Genomic DNA, 23,797 nt, shown 5'->3' with positions numbered 1-23,797 from the left:
GGGGGGGGAAATCAGTATATCTATAAAAGAAATTTAAAGTGCCAGGAAAAGGTATTACATACAACCAAAGTGAAATGGCAAGACGCTAACTTGAATGCCTAGATAAAGAAGTTGGTCACAAAGATGAGAGGACTTTGTGACATCGGGGGTGTGGAGCAGACAGTGGGTGTCCGTCAGCTGATCTTTGGTGAAAGGTGGTCTCATTAAACCCCTTATTCCAGAGATGAGACTGAGGATTGGAGAGGTTAACGTTTGTTGTTTTTGTTTAAGTCACTAAGTTGTGTCTGACTCTTTTGCGAATCCATGGACTGTAGTCTGCCAGGCTCCTCTGTCCGTGAAGTTTTCAGTGAGAATACTAGAGCCATTTCCTACTCCAGGGGATCTTCCTGGTCCAGGGATCGAACCAGAGTCCCTTGCGTCTTCTGCGTCGGCAGGCAGATTTTTCACCACTGTGCCCCCTGGGAAGCCCTCAGACAGTGGGCATTGCAGTTATTACTAAAAGCTACTTTCCAGCCACAGTGCTAAGCACACCATCTACACGCCCTCATTTAATCATCACAACCTGTAGCTCTCATAAAGGTTAAGGACCTTGTCTAGGAACACGAGCAGCCCATCGGGGATCTGTAAGGTCCTTGAGGGTGGCATCCCTCTGTGTTCCCATCATAGTGCTTCCAGCACCTGGCACAGTGTCAGACCCACAGAAGAAGCTTCTCTGAATGTCCTTCATTGCATGGCTTTGACTTTTAAATCATATAAATGTCTTCCATCATTTAAAAAACCAAATTTAACTTAAAAACAGAAAAATAGAAAAAAAAATAAGTATCATAGTATTGGTCGCCCACTTGTGTCCGCCTTTTTGCGACTCCATGATGGACTGTAGCCCATTAGGCTCCTCTGTCCGTGGGATTCTCTAGGCAAAAAACTGGAGTGGTTGCGTTTATGCATATATATGAAATCTAGAAAAATGGTACTGATGAACCTAGTAGAGAACAGACTTGTGGGCAGAGTGAGGAAAGGAGAGGGTAGGATGAATTGGGGAAGTAGTATTGACATATATACACAATCATGTGTAAAATAGCTAGCTAGGGGGAAGTTGCTAAATAACACAAGGAGCCCAGTCTGCTGCTCAATGATGCCCGAGAGAGGTGGGATGAGGGAAGGAGAGGGTGGGAAGGGATATATATATAATTATGACTGATTCTCACTGTTCTACGGCAGAAACCAACATAAAACTGTAAAGCAGCTTTCAACCAATTAAAAAAAAATAAACTGTTTTATTTCAAAATGTAAAAATAAAGAAGTCCTAAAAAACTAAGAACAAATTAAAGCAAATAATTTTCACAGCATATCAGGTTGTGGTCATAGCCAAACAGAAGAATTATTTCAAATAACTTTAGGCCACAGTATTTTGCAAATCCCTAACAGATAGCCTATGGACAGAAAGAACCACAAAGACATCTAAAACTGTGTTTCATATTTCATGGTAATAATACTGATAGATAACTTGAAACCATTATACACAAACTCATGCTCACACACATACACATATGGATAAAGTAATTATGTAAAAGTCATTAGGAAGAAAGATTTTTAATACTAGAACAAAAATATATAATATCAAAGAAGTGACAACTTGTATTCTTAACTGAAGCAGAAATATCACATAACTTTATGATTTGCTTTCCTCTTTTTATTAAAAAAAAAAAAAAAAAAAAGGCCTACAGACACAACTTGCACCAATGATCACCCCAGTGCTCAGAGAGTGATCTCCAAAGATCATTTATTCTAAAAGGAACCAGGACTCCTTGGAGAAGTGTGACTGATTCCAGGTCTAGGGCAGAAAAAACCGTAAAGACTACTGAGGTTGTTCCAAAGGATATACAGATGCTAACTTGAAGGGGCTCCCAGAGGCCAAGGACTGCACAATTGGAACATCAAAAAGAATAATGACTGCAGTGGATTAAAGCACAACAAACATAGAAAAAGCCATGCATTCACTATGTTTTATTAAATTTACTGGTCACTATACAAATTTGCTAGAATAAAATTTTTGACTCTGATAATTGGTAAATAAAGCTGCTGCTGCTGCTGCTGCTGCTAAGTCGCTTCAGTCGTGTCCAACTCTATGCGACCCCATAGACGGCAGCCCACCAGGCTCCTCCGTCCTTGGGATTCTCCAGGCAAGAACACTGGAGTGGGCTGCCACTTCCTTCTCCAGGTAAATAAAGCTGAAGAATCACAAAAGAAATAATGGTCACTTGGAGAACTGGCCAAACAGGAGGCTGGTCATTTGGTAAAGTAGAGAAATTCAAAGAGAGAGACAGAAAGACTTTCCTGGTGGTCCAGTGGCTAAGACTCCAAGCTCTCAATGCAGGGGACCTCAGTTTGAGCCCTGGTCAGGGAACAAGATCCTGCAAGCCACAGCTGAGATCCAGCACAGCCAAGAAATAAAAATAAATATTAAGAAAAAGAGAGAGAGAGAGACAGAGGAGAGAGAGAGAGATTGAGAGACAGAGATAAGAAAATGGATTCATGATACATTACACCATGAATTTCCCTCCTTAGCATCTTCTGCCCATGTCCTGCCCTAGAAGGTTTCTGCCACTTTATTCCTATGTTCAGGACTAAAAATAGTCACTCCATACAATTTCATTTGAATGTATTACTTCTCTTATCAGATGAGATTTAACAAAATGCCTTCGAATTGCCACCCTAAATTAGACTAACACAAAGTTTGTTTTAAATCAGAAAATCTAACAAAACTCTTCAATGGGGATTTAAATTCAACAGGATCTTACAACATACAAAGGTTTTACTGACCATCTATGACTATATGTCAAATTATTTAAGATATCATTATCTCATTTAACTTTTGTTAGTAGGTTTAGGAAAGAATCACTCACATTTTACAAATGAGAAACTGAGACAGGGCAGTTAAGTGACTTGGCTAAAATTATGCATTGAGTTAAGTGACAGATGGAATTCCAAAAAAAATCCATGGGCTACCTCTGGTTGCCCACAGCAAAGAAAAAGAGATCAAAGGACGCTGGACATAGTCAAAGTTTGTGGTGATGCAACATTACTAAAAATACCCCAGTGATGAATTGCTTCTTAACTATTTCCCTTGTAAGAAAATCACATGACTCTACAGGAATGTAAGAATAAGTTTATTTGGTACATGTGGCCTTGGGAAAATTATTTCATCTAAGATTTTGGAGCAGGAAGAAGTCATCAAATTCATTCTAGTCCAAATTATTGTTTTCTAGATTAGAAACATACCAAGAGAGAAATAGTTGACAGCCTGAAGTCAGTGAATTAGCAGCATGAGAGTAAAGGTATTAGCCACCTTAGACACCACCATTGCCCTGCGGCGGTGGTGGAGTGAGGGGGGTGGTGGAGCTTCAGTAGTAAAGAATCCACTGCCAATGAAGGAGACACGGGTTCAATCCCTGGTCGAGAATCCTACATGCCGAGCAGCCGGTGTATCACAACTACTGAGCCTCTGCTCTAGAGCCAGGGAGCCACAACTACTGAAGCCCTGGTGCCCTAGAGCCCAAGCTCCGCAACAAGAGAAGCCCCTGCAGTGAGAAGCCCAGGCACAAGACTAGAGTAGTGCCCGTTTGCAAGCAAGTAGCTCCTGCTTGCTGCAATTAGAGAAAAGCCCGAGAAGCAACGAAGACTATGCACAGCCAAATAAATAAATAAAGCCTGCTTAAAAGCCGTTTCTCCTCCGTGAAATGCAGCTCACACTAACCCAAAGCTTCCACTGATTTACTTAAACAGCTTTTTCTAAACTTAGTTCATAAGCTCACTCTTTCTCTCTTCCCAGATCTATAAGAAACTTAAGGTTCAAGTTTGAGTCTTTGTATTTCCCCCCACCTGCTAACACACACACACACACACACACACACACACACACACGCCATAGTACTCAGTGTTCAATGACTATGCAAGGGGGCAAGTGAGCAAAAGCCAGTCTTTTGATACACGTATGGAGCCTCACCTCCACTATATAACACAACAAAACAAACTGCTACAGAAGGGCGAGGAATTTTTTTAATGAAAAAAGAACTTTAACTTGAAAACTTTGTCAGAGGAGAAATTAAAACTACTTTTAGATTCATCTTCAGAAACATTTCTTCATTCTCCAAGTTATTTATATGCATAGAAAGGGACTTAAATACAAAAGATTAAATAAGTTCTTAAAAAACACAGATCTCTGCTTGGAGAGTAAAGAAGGATTCAGTCCTTACAAATTCAAAAAGTCACAGTGAGTTTTAAAAAGAATTCTCAGCCCTGTTTAGTCTTATTGTAACAACAAGCCATCCACTATTCTTAATCAGTCTGAGTATCTCTTGAAAGTGCAGAAATTAACACTCAGCTGTGTCTGACTCTTTCTGACCCCTTTGGACTGCAGCCTTTGAGGCTCCTCTATCCATGGGATTTCCCAGGCAAGAATACTAGAGTGGGTTGCCATTCCCTTCTCCAGGAGACCTTCTTAACTATTATTATTTTTTATCTGTCTGGAAAGGAAGGAAAAAGTATGTGAGCTAGAAATGAAAGGCCTCTTATCAAAATACCAAAGACTACCAAACATTGTATAAACTCCATTGGTAATGATTAAAACACACACACACACACAAACACTTACTGTTGATGAAACCAGAGTGGCACTGGTATAGTGTGACACTGCTCCTTTAACCCAGATGTTAAAACACAGGATGAACAAATTTCATGATTTAGTTCTCATACCCTCTTCATCCAGGTGGTCACACTCAGTGACCACTGCCTTGACCACATACCACTGTGGAACTCTGCAACCAAACACCCCTTTATTCTATTTTTCCACAGAAGTTATCTATTTAGCCTCTGACTGGACCAGTAATTAAGAGATGGCCTTGGTCAATAGACACTCAACATGCATCAGTTCCAACCCAGCTCATCACTGTACCATTGCCCAGGAGACCTTGAAATCAAAATGGTCCATCTGGAGGCAAATGGGATAATCTAGACGTCTCTGCTCCCTTGTCACTAGAAGGGCAGTATTTCCTGATATGTGCCCCAGGAAACACTGTTCATGAGAATGAATGCATTAAAAAAAAAAAAAAAAAAAGCCAGATTCCATGGTCAAATAAATGTGGGAGGGACCATACTCGGAACCTTCCTTTGGGAGTTCACAATGCACATTGGTATGTTGCTGTTGTACAATTGCTAAGTCTGACTCTTTTGCAACCCCATAGACTGTAGCCCACCAGGCTCCTCCTGGGGATTTCCCAGGCAAAAATACTGGAGAGGGTTGCCATTTCCTCCTCCAAGGGTTCTTAGAGTTATGAAAAGTGCTACAGCAAAGAACTCTGTAGTATTTTAACGCAGCAAGTCCTAAATTTATTTGACTATGAACCTTCTTTCCAGTAACACCTTTAATATTTAAACACAGAGTGGGAAATGCTGAGATTACATTCGACAGTTATGTAGCTTCAGATCTAACTACGAGACCACTCGTGGTTTCCCTATTCAAGGATCGTTGCTCAACAAAGGTTAGTATAGGGACTTCGCTGGTGGCCAGTGGTTAAGAATCCACCTTCCATTGCAGGGGATGTGGGTTCGATCCCTGGTCAGGGAACTAAGATCCCACATGCCCTGGGGCAATTAAGCCCAACCACACTGTGATAAAGACCCAACACAGCCAATAATTAATCAACTATTTTTTTAAAAAAAGACAAAGGATGAAGGTGTGCTCAGGCACTTCGGTAGTGTCCAACTCTTTGCAGCCCACCAGAGTTAGAGTAGGAATTAAACTAGAAATGGGATGTTCAGGATATCTGAAATCAAAATTGCAATGTAATCTGTAAATTTTACCCTAATGTAAGGAAAACATATATTTCTTTAAAACCAACAGAAAAAAAAATTATAGGTGACAATTACAAGGTCCAAAGCAGTACACTCTTTATAAAAAGATTTGTTATGATGGGCCTACAACTCAATATGCATGTCTTTTTATGGGCAAAGTGAAATAGAGAACAAAATGATTACCCAAATAATTCAAGTCAACTGCTCTTTCTACAAATAATATAATTTTGTCTGTTAATTTAATCCAAGCTTGCTGGGTTTGAATGTGGACATGGAGGAAAAAGTGGGCGCCAAGGTCATCAGTAAAGTTCTTGCAATTCTCCACTTAATTACTTAAATGCACTTTATTAATAAATAAAGCCTTAGATACAGTTATTTGACCACCTTTGAAACCACTATGGAAATACCCAGAATATTCTATGGTATAATACACTGAAAATCCCAATATCTGAGAATTCATGTTCCCACATAACTGAGAACCCAATTTACTGTGAGAAGAAAGATCTGATCACTGGATGCTATGGGCCCCTGTACCAAAATCTTCTAAAAATCAATTTTCTCAAACATAAAACATCACCTGAGACAAAATTTATAGATTTCCTTTCTAACTTCAAGTACTTCCAGTAATAGAATTAAAATGTGTTTACATTTATGAAGGGAAAATCCTGATACCATGAAATTGATCTCTATTTCAGATTATCAAACTTTTTCAATTGAACACTGTCAGACTCATGTCAACCCATAAAAAGATTTGTTCAGGTTTAAGTCTGAACACTTTGCCTATTTCATTCTTTCAAACTGAGAATCTTAAAAACACAAGCATGAAAAGTTCTCCCTTTTCCAAAACACAGTTGGTAAAAATGTCACACAGTAACACAATCTGAATCCAACAGAAAACATTCAAAGACTTCCGCCTCCTAAAATCTGAAGGGGGAAGGTTGCTGTTCATGAACTTGAATTTTAACACTTTAATGTTAGAACGAACTTTGTCTTCACTCATTGCATTTTAGTTTAGTGGTCAAAAATGATCATGGTTTCAAGGAGTTCTAATGGCAGTGCCTTACCAGTGTAGATGCTGGCATTGGAAGCTGGAATACCAAACTGTGACTCGATGAACTTGGGGATGAAGGTAATGAAAGCAGTTACAATGGCACTCTCAGCTGTGTATGACAAACTCACAAAAAGGAATGTCATGTTGCTTAAGATCCTGACAGCTGCTCTTGGTAGGTCTACAAAATGACAAAAATGACAAATGAATGTTATAAACAAGGGATGGAAAAGAAAAGAAAATTGAACTGCTTTTGAAATGAACTGGAAATAGCCATTCAGCAATATAAGAAAACCTGATGAATGATTAGAACTCATCCCCTTTATTAAATAGACTTGGGGTTTTTTTTTAAATTGTTCAACTAGGATAAGGAAATTTAACAAAGAAGCTAAAACATACCCATACACAAATATCCTTCTAAGAAGGAGGCAACCTATGACTTCTGTTTCAAAAACTGCTTAGAATAAATGAACTGTATTTTTTTAATTGATAAAACAATGTTAATCTTTGTTAAGACCCTGAAGACTATTAAATGTGTAAAGTACCTGCAATATAGCCCTAAATTAACAGTTTTCACTTTACCCAACTAACACTTCTCTAAGTAAAATGCACTTCTGAGATGCCAGCTCTCTGGCCTGACATGGCAAACGCCCACAGCAGAAGAACTGGTACATGCTATTGGACATCTGTTCTTCCAGTCTCAAAAAGAAACAAAAAATAATACAATTAGAAGGGTAGAAGAGATAAGATCACCAAGTCAGATACCTCCAGGGACTTTGGATTGAGGAACAAACAGAAATGATATCCGAAGGAGCCAGACAGCCCAGAGGTGGGGCTTTGTACCTGTCCAGCTGCCTCTCAAGGGAAAGAGAAAAGTCTCACTTGAATTTAGGCATATATTTCACAAAAGCTGTCATATATATATGCTTCAAGATGCATGCTCAGTTTCATTGGGTTGGTGATGTTAGTTACTCAGTTGTGTTCGAAGTCTGTGACCCCACGGACTGTAGCTCAGCAGGCTCCTCTGTCCATGGGATTTCCCAGGCAAGAATACTGGAGTGGGTTGCCATTTCCTTCTCCAGGATATCTTCCCGACCCAGGGATCAGACTCAGGTCTCCTGCACTGCAGGATTCTTTACCGTCTGAGCCACCAGGGAAACCCCAGATGTCCATTAGTGGCAAACATTTAAATAAACTATGGCACAGTCATGTAATGAAATACTACGGAGTAGTTAAAAATGAAATAGAGCTTGGTGTACTGGCATGAAAGGAACTCCAAAAAATATTTTTATTAATGAAAAAAGCAAGCTGTGCAAAAATACATATACACGCATGCTTGCGTGCTAAGTTGCTTCAGTTGAGTCTGACTCTTTGTGACCCTTTGGACTGTAGTCTGCCAGGCTCCTCTGTTCATGCAATTTTCCAAGCAAGAATACTAGAGTGGGTGGCCATTCCTTTCTCCAGATGATCTGGACTCGGATTGAACCTGTGTCTCTTGTGTCTCATGCATTGGCAGGCAGGTTCTCTACCACTAGCACCACCTGGGAAGCCCATATACGTGTGTGTGTGTGTGTGTGTGTGTGTGTGTGTATCTATCTATCTATCTATATATATATGTGTGTGTGTGTGTGTGTGTGTGTGTGTATATATAATATTTAAGTAAAAACAAATGAAAACAATGTGTTTACATATGGTTGAATGTATACTTTTCAATATATATAATACCGAGAAATTCTGTAAACAGGAGTAAGACTGGGAAACAGAAACAAGAACAGATTCTTGAGTGTATGCTTTTGTATTTTTTGCATATTTGTAATGTGAGTTAACCCACATGTGCATGATCTTTATACATCTTCATAGAAAAGGTAAGCTGCCTCACTTTTGAGATACAGAGTCTCTCAGTTATTAGAACAGTTATCTCCCTATGCTACAACATACTAAAATAATTTCCTAAAAATTAAGCAACATCTATTATTAAAGCTTCCCTGATGGCTCAGTGGTAAAGAACTGCCTGCAATGCAGGAGACCCACATTCAACCCCTGAGTTGGGAAGATCCCCTGGAGGAGGGCATGGCAACGCACTCCAGTACCCTTGCTTGGAGAATCCCATGGACAGAGGAGCCTGGTGGGCTACAGTCCATGGGGTTGCACAGAGTCGGACACGACTAAAGCTACTAACCAGCAACAGCATTATTAAAGCTATAATTCATAGTCTATTTACTAAAATTTAAGACTTAGTTAGTCAAGACTGTTTATTATCATTTTGAAGTACAAACTGACTTTAACGTTCTATATCATAATTTAACTGCTTAAAGTTTAAATAAATATTTTAAAAGTAAAATTAAGATGCATACTTTATTTTTTTAACATAGATAAACACACCAGAAAAAATATAAAATATTTAATAAAATAATCCAATATTCTCTTATAAATACTGAAAATCAAAACGTCATCTCCAGAATTAAAAATTAGAAAGTTAAAAAGATTTTCCCATGGACATTTAAAGATTCAAATTAAGCTAGCTGGTAAATTAAAAGCCAGTGTGTTGAATCTAAAACATCTGGGAAAATACACAATAAAACTTGCAAACCCAAGAAGATAACATATGTATAACATGAATATTTTAAGATACTAGTTTTTTGTAAGAAAAACTGGCTTTTCTTGTGTACCCATTTAGCATGATAAAACAGCCTTCTAATTTCAAAGCTAACTACATGTTGTGCTAAATACATGTCATGCTTTTCTCTCTTCTATTAAAAAAAAAAACTATTACTAAGAAGAATTTAGCAAACCTTCAGACTCTGAACAACTCTAAGCTAGTTTCCTTTTTTCTTCCACCTTCCTCCTCCCCTATAGTTCGAACTAAACTTTCAAACTACATCCTCTGCAGGGGGTGACGGGGGCTGGGGGGTGCAGATCTCCAGGATTGTCTTCGGTTGGTGGGGCTGGTTATCTAGATAGATAGATAGATATGATAGATAATAGATGTGTGTGTTCGTCAAACACACATTTCCTATCTACTAACAAGACAGAAGTAATGACACATTGGTAGCAATGAACCCACCTAGCACCCAGTTCTTGATTTCTAAACGCCACTTTCCACTAAAAGGAGCCAGAAGTCCCTGGGAGTGGGCGGTTTAGTCGCTAAGTCATGTCCGACTCTCGTGATGCCATGGACTGCAGGCTCCTCTGTCCATGGGCTTTCCTAGGCAATACTGAAATGGGTTGCCATTTCCTTCTTCAAGGCGATTTCCTGACCCAGGGACTGAACCAGAGTCTCCTGCTTGGCAGGCAGATTCTTTATCACTGAGCCACCCCAAAGTCCTTGGAGAAATGACTAATTCATGTGTTACGTAAGCTTCCTTCAATTCAGTTCAGCTCAGTCGCTCCGACTGAAAGACCCCTTGCTACCCCGTGGACTGCGGCGTGCCGGGCTTCCCTGTCCATCACCAGCTGGGTGGAAGCAGCTTCCTTCAGGCATGAGTTATACTATTGCTGGCTGTGGGTTCAATATTAATGAATCAACAACCTATATTAAATAAGGTGTCTTTCAACAGAAACACAAGGTTATATATTGATTGACTGATGATTATATTGTGATGGGAAGTTAACCCGGATTTCCCCCAGAGCAATGCTCCAGCATTCACTAACACAGTGTTTACCACAACTTTACAGAACAAAACTACCACAAATAACAAGGATCAACTGTATTTGTACTTAGTTGCTCAGTCATGTCTGACTCTTTAAGACCCCATGAACTGTAGCCTGCCAGGTTCCTCTGTCCATGGGATTCTCCAAGCAAGAATACTGGAGTAGGTAGTCATACCCTCCCCTTCAGGGGATCTTCCCAACCCAGGGATTGAACCAAGGTCTCCTGCATTGCAGGCAGATTCTTTACTGTCTGAGCCATCAGGAAAGCCCATGAATACTGAGGTGGGTGGCTTATCCCTTCTTCAGAGGATGTTCCCAACCCTGGAATCAAACCGGGGTCTCCTGCACTGCAGGCAGATTCTTTACCAGCTGAGCTACCAGGGAAGCCCCAACTGTATTTACACCACCTCAAAGTACTTTCCCACAGAGTACCTATAATTTATTTATTGATTTATAAATGCAATATCCTTCGTAATTTTGGAGTGCAGAGGTCTGGCAAATCCAATCCCATTCAAGATAGGAAAGTTTACACAACTGGAAAAAGGGCAAATTAACATTGTGTGGCTTCTGTGAAGACACTGAACATGGCATCCTTTCTGTGACTACAAACAAGCATAAGTCAGGAGGCAACATCATCAAATCCAAATTGAGGGACATTCTATAAAGTGACTGGCTTACAATTTTTTAAAAGATCAAGGTCACCTAAAAAAAAAAAAAAAAGATCAAGGTCATAAAATATTAGGGTAGATGAGGAACTGATCCAAATTGATGGGCCATAATACACCACAACTAAATATTAATACAATCTGTGATGGTGGATTGGTTTGGACATAAAGGGCAATGTAGGGATAATAGGCAAAATTTGAATGGGGCCTATGGTCTAGATGGTAACACTGGAAAATGTTAATTTCCTGATTTCCATGGCTGCCCTGTGGTCCTGCAGTAGAGTAGCCTTAACTTAGGAAACACTGAAGTACTGGGGGTCAGTAACTTCACAAACGGGTTAGAAACATGAACAATCGGGGAACTGCAGCTCAGAGAACCCAGGAGCTCTGTGTGCTATTTCTGGGGTTTTACTGTAATTCAAAATTATTTCACAAAGACAAAGTTAGCAAAGAAGCTGCTGAATCTATCAATTTGCAGCCAAATATTAATTTTTATGCTAATATATCTTAGATAAGTTTCTTGGTGTCATTTATAACTGTGTCATTGTGAAATCAAAGATGTGATAAAAAGAATGATGGAGGGATTTCCCTGGTGGTCCAGTGATTAAGAAACCATCTTCCGATGCAGGGGACCCGGGTGCAATTTCTGGTCAGGAAACTAAGACCCCACATGCTGCAGGACAGCTAAGCCCATGCAGCACAACTACTGAGCCCACGCGCTGAAACTAAGACCCAACACGGCCAAAAAATAATAAATAATTTTTAAAAAAAGAATGATAGGGGGACTAACTAACAGTAGTAATTATCACTTTTTTTTTTTAATTATCACTTTTTTGATCACTGAATGCTAGGAACTCTTACCAATTCACTTATAAGGACAATCTGACACTAAAACTAGAAATGCCTTCAACAGCAGTAACATAGGAATAAAACTTAATACAAACCTCCAAAATTCAAGAGAATACAATACAAGGTAGACCATACCTAGAAATCACGTAGAGAAGTGTTGCTGTCACTGGCAGATCACTTACTGGTTCCCACACGCACATCAGTGGCGGTGCAGGTGACCCAGCCAGCCAGTACCCACACCTGGACTCGGGCGCTAAACTGCACTCCAGTCACCACAGGCCTGTTTGTCCGTCTGTCAGTCCTATCTGCCTCTTAGTGACCCCATGGACTGGAGGCCGCCAGGATCCTCTGTCCATGGGATTCTCCAGGCAAGAATTCTGGAGTGGGCTGCATTCATTTCCTTCTCCGGGGGAATCTGCCTGACCCAGAACTCCTGCATTGCAGGAGGACTCTTTACCATCTGAACCACCAGGGACTCTCACCACAGGGCTATGCTACAACAAATTAGATGTGGCCCCTCCCCTTGACCTTGCATCAAAGGTAACGCCTTGACCGTTAGTCAAAGTTCCAGAAAATCTGAGCTACGTGGTATGTCTGCATTCTTATGGAAGCTGCCAGGGACAGCCTTAGCAAGTGCAACGCTGTAGGGTACGGAGTTAGAGAAGGCGAGGTTCAGAAAAAGAACGAGACCGGCACTTTACAGGGACAGATCACCTTTAATGAGGCGAGAAGGGGCAGCAGTTAGATTAGAGACCTGCTGCCCTTACCCAAGAAAAGACTAAGTATATACAGGCATGCACGTGGAAAGCTACTGTCTTACGGGGGCCTGTTCTACTTCAAGGTTGCTCAGAGTAGTTATCTCTTAAATGTCTGGGGCAAGGAATTTTGGAGATGGCCAGAGGCTGGACCAGCAGGGAGCTGGGTGTAATCAACCTAAAGTCCATTTTTTTGGTGAGAGAGTTCTTTGTTTTGCATAGAATGGTGGGGAGGACCTGGAGGGGAGTTTTAACTCCAGGCTATTTTGAGCCCTGTATCTTTCCTTCAGACACCATACCTTACTGTTCTCCAATGCCTCACAGCTCACAGCATAATATGAAGCAGTAGGTATTGATAGATTTGTCTTCTTTTTTAAGTTACCATCTTAACTGTTTTTTATTCTTAAAAATTATGTATGAATATTTTGGCTGTGCTGAGTCTTTGTTGCTCACCAGCTTTTCTCTAGTTGTGGGGAGTGGGAGCTACTCTCGAGTTGTGGTGTGGGGGCGTCTCACTGCGATGGCTTCTCCTGTTTCCGAGCACAGGCTCTAGGGTGCACAGGCTTCAGGAGCTGCAGCACGTGGGCCCAGCAGTTGAGGTCCCCAGGCTCTAGAGCACAGGCTCAGCAGTTGTGGTGCACGGACGGTATGTGGGATCTTCCTGGAACCCTATCTCCTGCACTGGCAGGCGGATTCCTTACCACTGAGCCACCAGGAGAGCCCAGGTCTGTCATTTTTTGACCATCAAGCAAACGTGTCCCAGTATGAGAGCACGCTGAGCTCCCGAAGCACTTACCTGCTGACAGTGAAAGAAACAGCGGCCATCAGGACCCAGAATACACTACTAGTGCTAACCATAGTACAATCCTGGTTGCTTAAATCTAATGAGTATATGTATATACTCATTATATATATGAGGACCCTACGGTCCTTGGCCCCCTCCCATGTCCTCTGCCTGCCTTTTGCCTGTGAAAAAACTTTAGCCAAAGAATAAGTTTCATTGGAGAAGTGAGAAAATGCAGAAATAAAGGAAAATAGTCAAAGAAAACCAAGTACTAAGAATGTAGTCATAAGCATAGTCAAGGATCTTTAGTTCCTTCTCAGGGGCTAGGGATAATATTCTGAGCCTTACCCTGTGAACTGTCTTGTAGATACTGAAACCCACACCAGGTCAAAGAAGTAAACTACACAATGACCAAACAGCAGCCATGACATTAACTGCCCCCATTCCAAGAACTGGCCTCAAGGAAATAGAAACAAACCAACCCTGGAACTGAAGATTCACTGTTCCTTACAACCAAGATGACGCTGATCGGACCACTGATGACCAATTTCAAGATGACTGTCAGAGCTGACTGTGCTTTTCTACATGTAGCCCCCTCCCTCCACCTCTTCCCGAGCCAGGGATCAAACCTCCATCTCCTGCATTGCAGGCAGATTCTTTACCACTGCGCCACTTGGGAAGCCCATAATTCCCATAGCAATTGCCATATCATATACACGCAACTTCTTCCCTCCTCTCTCATCATTCATTAATTTATTCATCAAATATTTACTGAGTATCTACTAGACAGTGGGAATTCATCAGAGAATATGATGGACCAATTAAAAAAAAAAAAGAAAACCTTGCCTTTGTGGAGTTTACCAAGATGATCAATAATAAGTAAAACACATAGAATGTTAGATAGTCATCAATGCTAAGGAGAAAAATTGAGAGAAAGAGATAAGAAGCTTTAGAGAAAAAGGTAGAAATTTTTAAATAGGGTGGCTGGGTAAGGCTTCATTAGAAAGGGATTGTTTGAATAATACCCTGAAGAAAGTGAGGGCCTCACAGAGAAAATTCCCAGCACAGGACAATTGCCCAGACTGCAGCGAGGACAACTGCCCTGAGGTGAGTGTGCTTGGAATGAATACTTGGGCAACAATGATGAGCCCAATATTGTTGAAGCAGAATCCGACTGCAGGAAGGAAATGGCCTCAAGCAAGTAACCAGGGGTTAGACTGGGAAACCACAGAAGCTTTGAGACCAGGAGCGTTTCAACAGGATCCTTTTGACCGCAGAGTTGAAAATAACTGAAAGGGGACAAGGAGGAAATTCCCTGGTGGTCCAATAGTTAGGGTTTTGCGCTTCCACTGCTGGGGGGATGGGTTCAATCCCTGATCCTGCATGTCACGCAGTGAAGCCAAAAAGCAAACAAACAAACAAAAACCAACAAAGAAAAACTTTGTTTAGCAGGATACTGTCCTTTCCATCTCTACTAGGCAAAACCGTCATCACCTCTCTCGAGCTGTCCATAGCTTTCTACCTTGTCCCCCTCCTTCCCGTCCACTCCCTTCTCTCCCTAATTTAACAGGACCCAATGGAGGGCTTGCCAAAGGCTGCTCAAACCTCTCCACTGCTCATTCGAGACGAATTTCATTAAAGCTAGAACTTTAGCTCTCTACACACAAGATGGCTCTAACTGACCTTCCCAACCTCATCCCCCAGGTCTCCACCATGCACAGACAACACATCAACCACAATACACTTGCTCAGCATTTTCAAACACATCTACACAGCCTGATCTTCTTGCCTTTGCTGTGTCTGCCTGGAACACTCCCACCATCCCACGTCCACCTCCTGATATGCTCCCAGTTTTCCAGGAAAGATAAATCCCACCTTCTCCATGAAACCTTCCCTAGTCCCTCAACTAGACATTCCCTCGCCTGTCTGTGACCTTCACACCATCGTGTCTATCTTCTTTTTTGGTCATTAGTATATTTCCCTCTGTACTCATCCTGTCTCCCTCAGTGGACTACAAGCTCTGTGAGGGAAAATCACGGCTGACTCACCTTCCAATCTGCCATAGCTAGGAGTGCAGCAGCTTTTACAGAATAAACAGTTACTGAATTAAATGATGACAATATAACCTTCTAGTGACCAAAATTCTCTGACTTCCAATGACCTGTTTTTTAAAATTTTAGTTGAAAGATAATTGTTTTACAATATTGCATTGGTTTCTGCCATACATCAACATGAATCAGTCATAGGTACACCTATGTCCCCTCCCTCTTGAAACTCCCTCCCACCTCCCACCCTTCTAGGTTGTTCCAGAGCCCCAGTTTGAGCTCCCCGAGTCATACAGTAAATTCCCATTGGCTAGCTATTTAACATGCGGTAAGGTATATTGTCAATGCTCCTCTCTCCATTCACCCCAGCCTCTCCTTCCCCCACTGTGTTCACAAGTCCATTCTCTATGTCTGCATCTCCATTACTGCCATGCAAATAGATTCATCAGTACCATCTTTCTAGATTCCATATATATGCATAAATACACATTATTTTTTCTCTTTTGGACTTACTTCACTCTGTATAATAGTCTCTAGGTTCATCCACCTCATTAGAACTGATTCAAATGTGTTCCTTTTATGGCTGAATAATATCCCATGGTGTATATGTACCACAGCTTCTTCATCCATTCATCTGCTGATGGACATCCAGGTTGCTTCTATGTCCTAGCTATTGTACACAGTGCTGCAATGAATATTGGGGTACATGTGTCTTTTTCAATTTTGGTTTCCTCAGGGTATAAACCTAGTAGTGGGATTGCTGGCTCATATGGTAGCTTTATTCCTAGGTTTTTAAGGAAGCTCCATACTGTCTTCTATAGTGGCTGTATCAATTTACATTCCCACCAATAGCGCAAGAGGGTCAGTGGCCTCTTCAAATGAATGCATCACCTCAGAGTAACAATTTGACTTAGTTAGGGTTATAAATATAATCTACTCCAATACAAACAAAAGTCTAGCAGAGCAAGTCTGTCATGTGAAAGTGGAAAATGAAAGTGTCAGTCACTCAGTCATGTCTGACTCTTTGTGGGCCCATGGACTGTAGCCCACCAGGTTCCTCTGTCTATGGAATTCTCCAGGCAAGACTACTGATATGGGCAACCATTCGCTTCTCCAGGGGATCTTCCAAACTCAGGGATCAAACCCACATCTCCTGCATTGGCAGGCAGGTTCTTTACCATCTGAGCCACCAGAGAAGCCACATAAGTCTGTCATGCTTTATGCTACGTAATAATGCTAAGCAATTAAGCTTAGAAGTTAAAAGTGAACACAAAAATAAAAATTTTCTTATGATTAACTGCCACCAAAAATTTTCCACTTAAGAATAAGAAGATAACCAGTTAAATTTGGAAGGCTTTTAAAATACCAGACCCAAGCCTCAGAAAAATTGATCCACTTAAATATTTTAACTGTTTGTTTTTATGGTAAGAAGTTGAAGCCATCAGTGCTAATCTCTTTATGGGAAGGTGATGCAGATCCACTAAAAACTCTCACTTTCTCCTTTGTGGTTGTTTTAAAACAGTTTTATTCCTGCATAATTTATAATAAGAACCTAGAAACACTGAGTCAGATTTTCCCCATGTCTATCATTAAAATGTGGAGGCAGTGGGTAGAAAGTGAAGTGCATTCTCTTCTTGCATTCTCTGCAATAAAGCTTCTCAAAGAGCACTATTCTATATGGTCTAAATCATTTTTGATTTTAGGAACTAAAAGATACTAATTTGGCTACTCTTTATACCTTCTCTTTGAAGAAGCTAATATTGATGTAAGAATTTCAAATATAAAGAATAAAAGGAAACTTTACTCCAAAAAACAGGATAAGAAAAAAGAAGATCTGGGAATCATACTGCAGTTTACCTCAAAATGAAATCTTAGCAATCAATCTTTCATTCAAGATCTAAATAGTAACAGACAGTAAAAAAAGAAAAAATCTTAAAAAAAAAAAAATCCTGAAAAAAAGACATTATACATGAAAAAAATTGTGTTATGATTTATATATATCAGTTGGTCAAGTGTAAAATTGCAAAGTGTGTATTAAATAGATATTTTAAAATTTTTTTAAAGACCTAAATAGTGTATCTCAGCTTTGTAATACAAATTTTGTCCATAGTAGAATGATTCTCAGAGATGTAATTGATTCTTTTGAAAATCAGATGAAATATTAGACTGTCATTTCCTATAGGTGAAAGGTATTAGAAATAAAATGTGCAAAAGATATATATAATTTTAAATACTGTATTTGAACATTATTCCAGTATCATCAATATCACTTGAATAATTTTCAGCAGAACATTGTCACTTCATAATCCCATTTAAACAGGATTCCCTTCTAACAAGAGAACATGTTTCTGGAAGTGCCAGTCTAGATACAATTAGAGAGTCCAGTGCAAGTAGAAGTAAATAAACCAGCTCTGTGTCCTAACCAGGAAGGTTCACTGCCAAAGATCACTCATCGCAATTAAGGCATAGAGTAAAAAAGCTGGAAATTTATCAGAAACATCTACAAGAAAATCAGAATAAAAATGGAGTTTATAAACCAACTACTCATCACTGTCATTTCTTCCTCTAGAAGAAAATACCTTGAACCATTACATTGAATACAGAAAAGATGGAGAACACTCCCTAGCAGTACAAGAAGACATTTAACATAATAGTAGATAGATTCAATTCTTTAAAATAATTTTAAAATCCCATGACAGCTTTTATCACTTGTGAATCTGCCTGCCAAAGTGAGCTTTGCCCCAGAAGGAGGTCCTGAGTCAAGGATCCAAGTACAAGTCATTTATCTGGGGGGTTTGAGAAGCACTGGATGGGGAGTATAGATGTGATGCACAGGAGAAAGGGCAGCTTACAACAGACTGTCTCACCATGAGGGGAAAGAGCTGGGATGCTTACCAGCCATTGGTTAAGACTGCTTTTAGGGGTGGGAGGCCAGAGTGTTAATTCCTTGGCACATGAAGCCTGCCTCAAGCAGAAGCCAAGCAGTCTCCCAGCCTAAGAGAAGACCTTCAGGCCAAGAAGACTCACAGACCTTCAGAAGGTCCTGGCCCTGGCAGTCCTCACCTTGAAAACGGGAAGCACCCGGAGTACAGCTGGCTCATTGAAAGCAGTGTCCACCCAGCTTCCTCCAAAGAACTCCCTTCCCATCAACAGTTGCATCTGCTGTTGGTGTTTCGTATCAGTCTTCCCCCTCCCTTTTCTCTGCTATCCAACAGAGCATATATTTCACATTCTAGCTATCTACCTCTAAGCCATAAAACATACAACTTCAGCTCTAGCCTTTAGGTCTCCTCTGGCATCAACTTTATATTCTCCTTAAATTAAGACCCTTAGTCTACTTCTATGTTGTAAATTCTCTAACGTCAACTTTGTTCTCAACTGAGTTATTTTTTTTTTTAAATCACTCCTTTATTATGGTCTATCGTATGTCCATGAAAAATGGTGAAGTGGTCCACAGGGTGAGAGCTCAGGCTCTACTCCACTACCATCCAGAGAATCTTTTATGTTATGAGAACAGAGGGGATAATTTTGGCAGTTCCAAAAGTTAACATCGTCCCAAAATAATGGGGAGGCAACGGGGAAGGTAAATCTAAAACTTAACATTTCCAATGTAAAGAAGCATTTCCAATGAAATGTCACTTCACTGCTTTGAACAAAATAGTCTTTAAAAATAATCCAATCTAACCATGCTTAGGCTGCAGGCACAGTTCCATAATATATTAGTAACTTCCCTCTAGGCTCTGTGCACGTAGTCAAAATGAGATGAGAAGGCTCTGTGCACGTAGTCAAAATGAGATGAGAATGGGCCTGAATGAATTTTACCTAAAACAACCTTAACTGATGTAACCACTTGATTTATATTATGCTTCCTAATTTTAAAAAATTTAATTCAGAGAATTCAGGAAATAGGCAGGAACTAATGGGAATGTGGCATTATAGGTTTCCTGGATTAAAGGGATTTATTGTCACTCAAGAGAGGTATTGACTATGGAACAAAAATGGCCTGGTAAAGATTAAGTTGTTTAGATTTGAGATTGCTTAATCTGGATTTAATAAAGTGACTGTTTTTAAGAGAAATAAAATGAAAAAACAGACCAGTACACATCACTGAAAACTCTCTGGATGTTTTTCTTCTGGGTTTTGAGACCCATGACCTGGGTGTCCTTCTCCATGGTCACTTAGAAGCTTTGACCGAGTCACTGCTGAATGAGATCCCTTCCTAAGGGTGAGTTTTATATTTCTATACGGATCAGGACACACTACCAAACCCATGGTTCCTAGAGACAAACCATCCATTGTATGAGGCAACGATTACTTTAAAAATCAGACATCTCTCATTCCAATATGCAGTCTTCACCTTTAGAATTTAATCGGTGCTTCTCAAACTATCTGTGTGGAAGGACCATTTTTAGATTATGTCCAGTCTACTGTTACTGATACTTTTGCAAGATACATCAGAGAGTAATCATTAGAAAATGAATTTTGTAAACGATACAAAATGTGAGCCCAGTTTATTACTGTTGTTATTAGAGTCGACAGACAAAATTATTCTACTGAAATTTTTTTTTTTAAGTTTTCAACACTGACTCTCAACTTCAGCCCTTATCCTGTCACAGACCGGGAACTGCCATTAGATGGCAGGGGCCGGAGACCACACTTTGAGTAGCACTGATACGAAGCACCATGCACGTACTTATTCAAAAGGTATACTTTACCTCTGACATCCTTCCCAAATCCTATAGAAGAAACTGTTTTGTCCACTTGTTCACAACTGTCTGGTTTCTCCTTCATAACGTCATCATCACCAGAAGCATCCGCGGAATATTTTTTCTTTCTCTTTTTCTTGTGTCGAGGCGGAAGCTTTTTTGGAAAAGTAAACATTGGGAATATCACAAGAAACATTGCAATGGCACAAAGGAGGAATCCACTCCACCTAAAAAATTGGGAGATGTGAACAGCATTTATGGCTTTTATATTATGAGTGAGAACAAGTTAGCAAAGTAGAAATGTGGGATGACAAATTTCTCCAGAGAATACTTTTTACCTTCATGAGGTGTATGGCACTAAGAAGTCAGACAACCTAAGAAAATACAAGAATCCTCCCTTTCTGTGGTATAAATGAGAACTCTTCTCAGTGATCAGATTAGTATTACAATGAATATCAGAATCACCAGCCTGACTAAAATTGCATTCAAGTATTTTTGAGCACACGTGTTAGTTCTGCTAATGAACATTGCTAGTCCTATTACAATGTGCATTTTCTAATAAATCAATAGCCCATAGGGCTTCCCAGGTGGCAGAGTGATAAAGAATCCTCCTGCCAATGCAGGAGACACAGGTTCAACCCTTAGGTCATGAAGATTCCCCTGGAGGAGAAAATGGCAACACACTCCAGTACTCTTGCCTGGAAAATGCCATGGACAGAGGAGTCTGATGGACTACAGTCCATAAAGTCGAAAAGAACTGGACACGACTGAGCACGCACAGGGTGTGTGTGTGCATGTGTATGTGTGTGTGTGTGTGTGTGTGTGTGTGTGTCAGAATTGAGTCAACATCCCATAAATTTAATAGAAAAATAATATAGAGTCTACATCATGCTTTATGGATCAATATAGACACTTTGAGATTTAAGGGACTAGATCTAATAGAGTGCCTGAGGAACTATGGATGGAGGTTCGTGACACTGTACAGGAGACAGGAATCAAGACCATCCCCAAGAAAAAGAAATGCAAAAAAGAAAAATGGCTGTCTGAGGAGGCCTTACAAATAGCTGTGAAAGGAAGGGAAGTGAAAAGCAAAGGAGAAGAGGAAAGATATACCCATTTGAATGCAGAGTTCCAAGGAATAGTAAGGAGAGATAAGATAAAACTCCTAGAGGAGAACATAGGCAAAACACTCTCTGACATAAACCACAGCAGGATCCTCTATGACCCACCTCCCAGAATATTGGAAATAAAAACAAAAATAAACAAATGGGACCTAATTAAACTTAAAAGCTTTTGCACAGCAAAGGAAACTATAAGCAAGGTGAAAAGACAGCCTTCAGAATGGGAGAAAATAATAGCAAACGAAGCAACAGATAAAGGATTAATCCAAACATATACAAGCAACACCTGCAGCTCAATTCCAGAAAAATAAATGACCCAGTCAAAAAATGGGCCAAAGATCTAAACAGACATTTCTCCAAAGAAGACATACAGATGGCTAACAAACACATGAAAAGATGCTCAACATCACTCATTATCACAGAAATGCAAATCAAAACCACAATGAGGTACCATTACACGCCAGTCAGGATGGCTGCTATCCAAAAGTCTACAAGCAATAAATGCTGGAGAGGGTGTGGAGAAAAGGGAACCCTCTTACACAGTTGGTGGGAATGCAAACTAGTACAGCCACTATGGAGAACAGTGTGGAGATTTCTTTAAAAACTGGAATTAGAACTGCCATATGACCCAGCAATCCCACTTCTGGGGATACACACCAAGGAAACCAGATCTGAAAGAGACATGTGCATCCCAATGTTCATCGCAGCACTGTTTATAATAGCCAGGACATGGAAGCAACCTAGATGCCCTTCAACAGACGAATGGATAAGGAAGCTGTGGTACATATACACCATGGAATATTACTCAGCCATTAAAAAGAATTCATTTGAATCAGTTCTAATGAGATGGATGAAACTGGAGTCCATTATACAGAGTGAAGTAAGCCAGAAAGATAAAGCCCAATACAATATACTAACGCATATATATGGAATTTAGAAAGATGGTAACGATAACCCTATATGCAAAACAAAAAAAGAGACACAGATGTACAGAACAGACTTTTGGACTCTGTGGGAGAAGGCGAGGGTGGGATGTTTCGAGAGAACAGCATTGAAACATGTATATTATCAAGGGTGAAACAGATCACCAGCCCAGGTTGGATGCATGAGACAAGTGCTCAGGGCTGGTGCACTGGGAAGACCCAGAGGGATGGGATGGGGAGGGAGGTCGGAGATGGGATTGGGATGGGGAACACATGTAAATCCATGGCTGATTCATGTCAATGTATGGCAAAAACCACTACAATATTGTAAAGTAATTAGCCTCCAACCAATAAAAATAAATGGAAAAAAAATAAAAATAAAATAAAACAAAAAAAAAAAGGAAAGCCTTCCTCAGCGATCAATGCAAAGAAATAGAGGAAAACAACAGAATGGGAAAGACTAGAGATCTCTTCATGAAAATTAAAGATACCAAAGGAACATTTCAAGCAAAGGTGGGCACAATAAAGGACAGAAATGATAGGGACCTAACAGAAGCAGAAGATACTAAGAAGAGGTGGCAAGAATACACAGAAGAACTGTACAAAAAAGATCTTCACGACCCAGATAATCACGATGGTATGATCACTCACCTACAGCCAGACATCCTGGAATGTGAAGTCAAGTGGGTCTTAGGAAGTATCACTACAAACAAAGCTAGTGGAGGTGATGGAATTCCAGTGGAGCTATTTCAAATCCTGAAAGATGATGCTGTGAAAGTGCGGCACTCAATATGCCAGCAAATTTGGAAAACTCAGCAGTGGCCACAGGACTGGAAAAGGTCAGTTTTCATTCCAATCCCAAAGAAAGGCAATGCCAAAGGATGCTCAAATTACTGCACAATTGCACTCATTTCACACGCTAGTAAAGTAATGCTCAAAATTCTCCAAGCCAGGCTTCAGCAATACCATGAACTTCCAAAAGTGAACCATGAACTTCCACATGTTCAAGCTGGTTTTAGAAAAGGCAGAGAAGCCAGAGATCAAATTGCCAGCATCCGCTGGATCATCAAAAAAGCAAGAGAGTTCCAAAAAAACATCTATTTCTGCTTTATCAACCATGCCAAAGCCTTTGACTGTGTGGATCACAATAAACTGTGGAAAATTCTGAAGGAGATGTGATTACCCCACATGACCTGCCTCTTGAGAAACCTGTATTCAGGTCAGGAAGCAACAGTTAGAACTGGACATGGAAAAACACACTGGTTCCAAACAGGAAAAAGAGTACGTCAAGGCTGTATATTGTCACCCTGCTTATTTACCTTATATGCAGAGTACATCATGAGAAACACTGGGCTGGATGAAGCACAAGCTGGAATCAAGACTGCCAGGAGAAATATCAA

At 40.3% G+C, this 23,797-nt stretch overlaps 1 protein-coding gene across 3 annotated transcripts in view; it reads right to left on the bottom strand.

Moving 5' to 3' along the window:
* The window catches only part of SLCO5A1 (solute carrier organic anion transporter family member 5A1), a 144,893-nt gene that overhangs the window by 50,891 nt on the left and 70,205 nt on the right, over window positions 1-23,797 (bottom strand). For 2 of the 3 annotated variants that reach the window (XM_065903122.1, XM_065903124.1), the window contains exons 3-4: window positions 20,363-20,580; window positions 6,915-7,079 (exon numbers count right to left, since the gene is read on the bottom strand). In XM_065903122.1, the coding sequence (XP_065759194.1) occupies window positions 6,915-7,079; window positions 20,363-20,580 (383 nt within the window). The remainder of the gene's footprint in view (window positions 1-6,914; window positions 7,080-20,362; window positions 20,581-23,797) is intronic. The other variant, XM_065903123.1, reaches the window with a different exon arrangement.

The sequence above is a fragment of the Muntiacus reevesi genome, chromosome 12, assembly GCF_963930625.1.
Source record: "Muntiacus reevesi chromosome 12, mMunRee1.1, whole genome shotgun sequence".
NCBI lineage: Eukaryota > Metazoa > Chordata > Mammalia > Artiodactyla > Cervidae > Muntiacus > Muntiacus reevesi.
This window is presented reverse-complemented; position numbering and strand designations above follow the sequence as displayed.